Source organism: Spea bombifrons, chromosome 10, assembly GCF_027358695.1.
Source record: "Spea bombifrons isolate aSpeBom1 chromosome 10, aSpeBom1.2.pri, whole genome shotgun sequence".
Lineage (NCBI taxonomy): Eukaryota > Metazoa > Chordata > Amphibia > Anura > Pelobatidae > Spea > Spea bombifrons.
The window spans coordinates 15,899,570-15,908,408 of NC_071096.1; the positions used below are offsets into that span (position 1 = coordinate 15,899,570).

General features: G+C 39.1%; 2 protein-coding genes across 2 annotated transcripts; both read left to right on the forward strand.

The window, feature by feature from the left end:
* Positions 1 to 235: 235 nt before the first annotated feature.
* On the forward strand, positions 236 to 4,015 carry LOC128467726 (toll-like receptor 5). The gene is made up of 2 exons (XM_053449421.1): positions 236 to 264; positions 1,566 to 4,015. The coding sequence occupies exon 2, from the start codon at positions 1,571 to 1,573 to the stop codon at positions 3,533 to 3,535; it is 1,965 nt and encodes a 654-aa protein (XP_053305396.1). The 5' UTR covers positions 236 to 264; positions 1,566 to 1,570; the 3' UTR covers positions 3,536 to 4,015.
* A 2,140-nt stretch (positions 4,016 to 6,155) lies between these two features.
* LOC128467727 (toll-like receptor 5) lies at positions 6,156 to 8,600 on the forward strand. The gene has a single exon (XM_053449422.1). The coding sequence runs from the start codon at positions 6,156 to 6,158 to the stop codon at positions 8,118 to 8,120; it is 1,965 nt and encodes a 654-aa protein (XP_053305397.1). The 3' UTR covers positions 8,121 to 8,600.
* The last annotated feature ends 239 nt before the right edge of the window (positions 8,601 to 8,839 follow it).

Genomic DNA, 8,839 nt, shown 5'->3' on the forward strand with positions numbered 1-8,839 from the left:
GAACGTGTGGGGTGTAGTCAGGATGCAATCTTTCAAGTTGTTATGGGAATTCCCACAGAATTTCGTTGTCTTTCTTACTAAACACTGATGTGTTTGACTAACGTCAGCAACTTGTTTCCTCACTAAGAGCTTGCATTGCCAGAGATTTAAATACGGCACATAAGTCTCATCTCACAAACAGATTGCACTGTTTGATCAAGGCTCCACCAGACTTAACACTGAAAGGTGGGATCTTACAACGGAGTGCAAAAGACTGATAAATCAGTAAGTAAAACCCTACTATCTATTCATTTGCTTGTACATTTCAGTGACTGCAACTTCTGCTGCTTCCCTATCAGAACTGTAACTCTGTTATAGCTCAGCTATATTAAAGCTTGCTTTAGTAATAATGAATTGCTATAGATGGGACATAATTCATCAATGGCAGAGTTGTCAATAAATGCATTCATAGAGGTAAATGCACTAAAGGCAGAATTTTTGTTCATTTAATAGTTGCATATGCCTTTTCCAAAGAGCGGTGCACAGTATAGACTAGCTATTCTAAAACTGGCAAACCAAAACTCAGAGATGATGCACACAAGAACCAGTAAGAATATATAAAATTCTTTGTGACAAATGTATAGAAGAGATCTTTTGCCAGAGTTCTGTGAAGAAGCACAAGAGACTAGTACTGAAATCCAAAACAGCAAATATACTTTGAGTAAACATCAGGCTTTAGTGCTGCACTTTGGTGCTGCACTTAGGTTGGAGGATAAGTATCTCCAACTCTTTTTGGATCAAGTTCCCTATTAACCGTATTTCGTTTAAAACGTGCCTCTAATGGGGATTATGTGCTTTGGCCACAATACACCACTAAAGTCTCATGTTTAGTCAATGTATATACATGCAGCTTTGGATTTCTGTTCTTCCAAAACAAAAGCAGTTTGAAGTCATATGGTGCAGTTTACAAAACAATGATTTCCTCTCCCACAACTGTAATGTTCTGAGGATTACGATTATAAATGAGCTCCTATCAACCATTTGTTTCTGAATTAAATCACAAATTGCATTTATTTCTGTCATCATATCTCAACACAGTCCATTAACACGCATTGGAAAATTTGCAGAATGTTGCATCAGAATTGTATGATGGAAAAAGTGGTAATAGTCTCAGATGGTCATAATACAGTATTTTATTGAATTTTCCCTAATGTTTTCTAACATAAGAACAGGGGTGTTCTAATCTAAGGATCTACTGGGAGAGTTGAGAGGCACAGATCTAACATTCCCTTCCATTTCTTATGTCACTTACAAAGTACAGAGAGCTTGGCTATGATGTCATAGCTGCTTGAAGTCCACAGGAGAGCAAATACTAAACATTCTTGTTGGACGATCACTGGTAAAGTGAGCGCAAGGTGTTGTCTCTACCACCCTAGGTGTAAACACGCATATATACTATATCAAGAAGAGTTACATGTCACCACTTTAAAACATCTGTAGCACTAATACTATCCCTCATTAAATGTTTTCAAGTATTATGTGTTCTCTTTCCACCAAGTTAATAGTGTATATTTTTTCTCTTGCAGGTATCATGTTCTATTCCTGTGTCTTTTTCATTTTAGCATTTTATCTAGCTTCTTTTGCTTATGCTTCTTACGCTGCCAATACCTCTGCCTGCACCTCTTTTCTTTCAAAATCCCGTTTGGTTTATGCCTGCCAAGCTAAAAACCTTTTTTCTGTTCCTTCATTAATTCCACCTGATACCCAGGTCCTACTACTTCCTTTTAATAACATCCCAACTGTCTCCCAGCACTCTTTCCCTGCCCTGCACCTCCTACAAGCCCTTTCTCTTGGTTCTCAGACTATATCTACTTCATTCTTGGTTGAGGAAGCTGCTTTCTATAACTTGCCAAACTTGACATCTCTTGACCTGGGTGGTAACCGCCACATCAGCTTGCACCCTGGGGCATTCAAGGGCTTGACAAAGCTAGAAGTTCTTCTCCTGGATTCCAATGGATTAAATGAGTCAGTCCTAGAATCTGGTCTGTTCAAGGAGTTGATCTCTCTACGGAAACTTGACCTTTCTTTTAATAGGATTCTTAGACTACACCCTGACCCTTCTTTCCTGAACTTACGCTACATTTCCTCCATAGTCCTTAAGTTCAACAAAATCAATTTGCCATGTGGGAAGGACCTCCAGAATTTACAAGGAAAAAGACTAGATCTTCTTGATCTGTCCTCTAATCCCCTCAATTTTAATGCCACAAACTCTTGTCCAAATCCCTTCAAGAATATCACATTAGGGATTCTAGACATTTCCTCAATGGCTTGGGATGCAGAGAGAGTGGGAAACTTTTTTAAAATAATATCAGGTACACAAATAAAAAACATCAAGATGAGACATAACGGTTTGTTGGGGAGTGGATTTGGATTCCAAAATTTGAAGGACCCCGATGAAGTCACCTTTTCTGGTCTTAACTCAAGTAAGACATATTTCCTTGACCTATCCCACAGCTTCATCTCGCAGTTGGCCCCTCAAGTCTTCTCCAGTTTTCCTGAGCTGTTGTCCCTTGATCTATCGTACAATAAGATCAGCCGTCTTAGCCCAGGGGCATTCTCAGGAATGAGAGAACTGGTGAGTCTCAATTTATCTGGCAATTTACTTGGAGAAATTATGAGCAAAAGTTTCCAGGAACTTGGATCCACCCCTCTGAAGGCACTGGACCTCAGTTCCAATCACATTGGAGCCGTTCAATACGAAGCGATGAATGTTCTTGGTTCCCTGGAATCGCTGAACTTGAGAGACAATGCCCTTAATAAAATACCACCTGTCAAACTCCCGAGTCTTACACTTTTAATATTGGGCCAAAATCGAATTTCAAACACCTATGGCCTTTCTAGCTTTTGTCCCAGTGCTAAAATCCTGGATCTTTCTAGCAACCGCTTGACAGATGTTAGGTCTTTGTGGGAGATCCTAGACCTAAGCTCTCTGCAATACCTGCAGTTAGGTAGGAACCAGCTTTCCTGTTGCTCCCCTACCCAAAGTGGCAAACGGGCACCAACAAGTGGTCTGCTGTATTTGGATTTATCAGATAATTCCTTGGGATTTGTCTGGAAGACTGAGCAGTGTGCAGACATCTTTATGAGCCTGGAAAAACTTGAAATTCTCAATTTGGCTAAAAACCACATTTCTTACCTACCTTATGATTTGTTCAAGGGGCTGGTGAGTCTCCACACCCTGGATTTGTCAAGAAATCATCTCACACAAATTCAAAGTGGGCAATTCCTTGGCCTTTCATCATTAAAGACCCTTAATTTAGGGACAAATAGCCTGATCACGCTATCAACTGCTAACCTTGAGCCGCTTGTTGCCTTAGAAAGCATTGACTTGTCAGAAGTTACATTTGTGTGTGGCTGTGGCCTATGGGATGTCTGGCACTGGATGAAGGTCAATAATATAACTGTGCTAACTGGGGATAGTGAAATTTCATGCATCAAATCCTCTCAATTGGTCTCTGAGATGTCCCTGAAAACCTTTTTTAAAAACTGTCAATAGATACTGGCATGAAGACAGAAATAAGCATATGTCATCTCAACACCAGTCATGAGAGGAACTGGAAACTTGGTTTTGTTCTTTGTTGCGTGTGATTCATGTACGTAAAAACTCATGCAATGTACTGATTATGTAGGGAACCACTACGGTACTGGCCTTGTGTCCACTGCACATATAACATACCAGTGTTACAATTTTCTGAATTCATATAGCTATGTAGTTATTGTTTTCTTCTTCCTCAAAAAAAAATATTTGGTGCCCAGTATCTAGGCTGAGATGCCCATACCCAGACATATGAAAACTCTTGCTCTCAGCTGTTGTGGACTACACTATTTTTCACATTTACAACAACCTCTTGCCGGTGTATTAAATGCTAAGGTTTATGAGTGTATCTTATTTGTGTTGTAAATATAAACTGCATGGATTACTGTTTTCAATTTCAAACTTTATGGTGTAAAAAATAAATATTAAACTCATGTTAAATATGTAATGTCTGGATTATTTAATCTCTTGTACTCAGGCTTCATTATTGTTATAACAGTAGTATTTGAAGTCGGTCCCAGATTGAATATAATGCTAAATAATTAAGTCATTTTATTGCATAAACAACATAATATTGATGCAAGTCATGTAGCAACATTTATGTAACATTTTTCTGATAATGAACCTCACGTGTTATAGTGTAACTAAAGTCAGGTTCGCAGTCCAGACACCTCTTTGGTCAAAGACCATAATAACCTTCTCCACAATAGTGGATTGGAAAGTTAAAATCAGTCATCACCGGTGAGGAACTAACAGCAGTAGGGCCACATGCTAAAGGGAGGTGGGAGACTAGCAAGCACCACATCATAGGTGCTTAATTGTTTATGTGTTTGTTATGCTTGAATTATGGATTAGAAACTAAACTGCATCTCCATGGCTTACAGGGTATGTGCTTAGTTGAAAACTTGAACACATCTCCCACTTGCCATTGCATATTGCCAGTGTACTCACTGGCAGCCAGACAGCAGAAGTCTCAGCTCCCTAGCTGCAGTGTACCGAGCTTACACTGCAGTTAGGGAGCTGGGACTTCTCCTAAAGGTAAGTAGCTTTTATTACCCACCTCTTTATAGGTAAAGAATGCATATACAACACTTACAAAATATTTGAATATGCATTTATTGTTGGTGAGACTGTGTGAGACAATTAACTCTAACAGAGAGACAGATTTAAAATATATTTGAATATCAACCTGCTCATCTGAGATGTACAGTCAGAAAGCAGAGCATTCATCGTCATGTAGTGTGTGCAGACCACAAAGACTGAACTTTGTAAATAAAAGTAAACATGCAAAAACAGGTGATGTGATACCCATGTCTGTTAAGTTGCTTTGTTAGCACAAAGTAGGGAAGCTATCATCCTGTAGAACGTGTGGGGTGTAGTCAGGATGCAATCTTTCAAGTTGTTATGGGAATTCCCACAGAATTTCGTTGTCTTTCTTACTAAACACTGATGTGTTTGACTAACGTAAATGCACTAAAGGCAGAATTTTTGTTCATTTAATAGTTGCATATGCCTTTTCCAAAGAGCGGTGCACAGTATAGACTAGCTATTCTAAAACTGGCAAACCAAAACTCAGAGATGATGCACACAAGAACCAGTAAGAATATATAAAATTCTTTGTGACAAATGTATAGAAGAGATCTTTTGCCAGAGTTCTGTGAAGAAGCACAAGAGACTAGTACTGAAATCCAAAACAGCAAATATACTTTGAGTAAACATCAGGCTTTAGTGCTGCACTTTGGTGCTGCACTTAGGTTGGAGGATAAGTATCTCCAACTCTTTTTGGATCAAGTTCCCTATTAACCGTATTTCGTTTAAAACGTGCCTCTAATGGGGATTATGTGCTTTGGCCACAATACACCACTAAAGTCTCATGTTTAGTCAATGTATATACATGCAGCTTTGGATTTCTGTTCTTCCAAAACAAAAGCAGTTTGAAGTCATATGGTGCAGTTTACAAAACAATGATTTCCTCGCCCACAACTGTAATGTTCTGAGGATTACGATTATAAATGAGCTCCTATCAACCATTTGTTTCTGAATTAAATCACAAATTGCATTTATTTCTGTCATCATATCTCAACACAGTCCATTAACACGCATTGGAAAATTTGCAGAATGTTGCATCAGAATTGTATGATGGAAAAAGTGGTAATAGTCTCAGATGGTCATAATACAGTATTTTATTGAATTTTCCCTAATGTTTTCTAACATAAGAACAGGGGTGTTCTAATCTAAGGATCTACTGGGAGAGTTGAGAGGCACAGATCTAACATTCCCTTCCATTTCTTATGTCACTTACAAAGTACAGAGAGCTTGGCTATGATGTCATAGCTGCTTGAAGTCCACAGGAGAGCAAATACTAAACATTCTTGTTGGACGATCACTGGTAAAGTGAGCGCAAGGTGTTGTCTCTACCACCCTAGGTGTAAACACGCATATATACTATATCAAGAAGAGTTACATGTCACCACTTTAAAACATCTGTAGCACTAATACTATCCCTCATTAAATGTTTTCAAGTATTATGTGTTCTCTTTCCACCAAGTTAATAGTGTATATTTTTTCTCTTGCAGGTATCATGTTCTATTCCTGTGTCTTTTTCATTTTAGCATTTTATCTAGCTTCTTTTGCTTATGCTTCTTACGCTGCCAATACCTCTGCCTGCACCTCTTTTCTTTCAAAATCCCGTTTGGTTTATGCCTGCCAAGCTAAAAACCTTTTTTCTGTTCCTTCATTAATTCCACCTGATACCCAGGTCCTACTACTTCCTTTTAATAACATCCCAACTGTCTCCCAGCACTCTTTCCCTGCCCTGCACCTCCTACAAGCCCTTTCTCTTGGTTCTCAGACTATATCTACTTCATTCTTGGTTGAGGAAGCTGCTTTCTATAACTTGCCAAACTTGACATCTCTTGACCTGGGTGGTAACCGCCACATCAGCTTGCACCCTGGGGCATTCAAGGGCTTGACAAAGCTAGAAGTTCTTCTCCTGGATTCCAATGGATTAAATGAGTCAGTCCTAGAATCTGGTCTGTTCAAGGAGTTGATCTCTCTACGGAAACTTGACCTTTCTTTTAATAGGATTCTTAGACTACACCCTGACCCTTCTTTCCTGAACTTACGCTACATTTCCTCCATAGTCCTTAAGTTCAACAAAATCAATTTGCCATGTGGGAAGGACCTCCAGAATTTACAAGGAAAAAGACTAGATCTTCTTGATCTGTCCTCTAATCCCCTCAATTTTAATGCCACAAACTCTTGTCCAAATCCCTTCAAGAATATCACATTAGGGATTCTAGACATTTCCTCAATGGCTTGGGATGCAGAGAGAGTGGGAAACTTTTTTAAAATAATATCAGGTACACAAATAAAAAACATCAAGATGAGACATAACGGTTTGTTGGGGAGTGGATTTGGATTCCAAAATTTGAAGGACCCCGATGAAGTCACCTTTTCTGGTCTTAACTCAAGTAAGACATATTTCCTTGACCTATCCCACAGCTTCATCTCGCAGTTGGCCCCTCAAGTCTTCTCCAGTTTTCCTGAGCTGTTGTCCCTTGATCTATCGTACAATAAGATCAGCCGTCTTAGCCCAGGGGCATTCTCAGGAATGAGAGAACTGGTGAGTCTCAATTTATCTGGCAATTTACTTGGAGAAATTATGAGCAAAAGTTTCCAGGAACTTGGATCCACCCCTCTGAAGGCACTGGACCTCAGTTCCAATCACATTGGAGCCGTTCAATACGAAGCGATGAATGTTCTTGGTTCCCTGGAATCGCTGAACTTGAGAGACAATGCCCTTAATAAAATACCACCTGTCAAACTCCCGAGTCTTACACTTTTAATATTGGGCCAAAATCGAATTTCAAACACCTATGGCCTTTCTAGCTTTTGTCCCAGTGCTAAAATCCTGGATCTTTCTAGCAACCGCTTGACAGATGTTAGGTCTTTGTGGGAGATCCTAGACCTAAGCTCTCTGCAATACCTGCAGTTAGGTAGGAACCAGCTTTCCTGTTGCTCCCCTACCCAAAGTGGCAAACGGGCACCAACAAGTGGTCTGCTGTATTTGGATTTATCAGATAATTCCTTGGGATTTGTCTGGAAGACTGAGCAGTGTGCAGACATCTTTATGAGCCTGGAAAAACTTGAAATTCTCAATTTGGCTAAAAACCACATTTCTTACCTACCTTATGATTTGTTCAAGGGGCTGGTGAGTCTCCACACCCTGGATTTGTCAAGAAATCATCTCACACAAATTCAAAGTGGGCAATTCCTTGGCCTTTCATCATTAAAGACCCTTAATTTAGGGACAAATAGCCTGATCACGCTATCAACTGCTAACCTTGAGCCGCTTGTTGCCTTAGAAAGCATTGACTTGTCAGAAGTTACATTTGTGTGTGGCTGTGGCCTATGGGATGTCTGGCACTGGATGAAGGTCAATAATATAACTGTGCTAACTGGGGATAGTGAAATTTCATGCATCAAATCCTCTCAATTGGTCTCTGAGATGTCCCTGAAAACCTTTTTTAAAAACTGTCAATAGATACTGGCATGAAGACAGAAATAAGCATATGTCATCTCAACACCAGTCATGAGAGGAACTGGAAACTTGGTTTTGTTCTTTGTTGCGTGTGATTCATGTACGTAAAAACTCATGCAATGTACTGATTATGTAGGGAACCACTACGGTACTGGCCTTGTGTCCACTGCACATATAACATACCAGTGTTACAATTTTCTGAATTCATATAGCTATGTAGTTATTGTTTTCTTCTTCCTCAAAAAAAAATATTTGGTGCCCAGTATCTAGGCTGAGATGCCCATACCCAGACATATGAAAACTCTTGCTCTCAGCTGTTGTGGACTACACTATTTTTCACATTTACAACAACCTCTTGCCGGTGTATTAAATGCTAAGGTTTATGAGTGTATCTTATTTGTGTTGTAAATATAAACTGCATGGATTACTGTTTTCAATTTCAAACTTTATGGTGTAAAAAATAAATATTAAACTCATGTTAAATATGTAATGTCTGGATTATTTAATCTCTTGTACTCAGTCTTCATTATTGTTATAACAGTAGTATTTGAAGTCGGTCCCAGATTGAATATAATGCTAAATAATTAAGTCATTTTATTGCATAAACAACATAATATTGATGCAAGTCATGTAGCAACATTTATGTAATATTTTTCTGATAATGAACCTCACGTGTTATAGTGTAACTAAAGTCAGGTTCGCAGTCCAGACACCTCTTTGGT

Bases quoted from the DNA above. Each gene is read 5' to 3' on its own strand.
- LOC128467726 (XM_053449421.1), top strand. From the start codon at position 1,571: ATGTTCTATTCCTGTGTCTTTTTCATTTTAGCATTTTATCTAGCTTCT.
- LOC128467727 (XM_053449422.1), top strand. From the start codon at position 6,156: ATGTTCTATTCCTGTGTCTTTTTCATTTTAGCATTTTATCTAGCTTCT.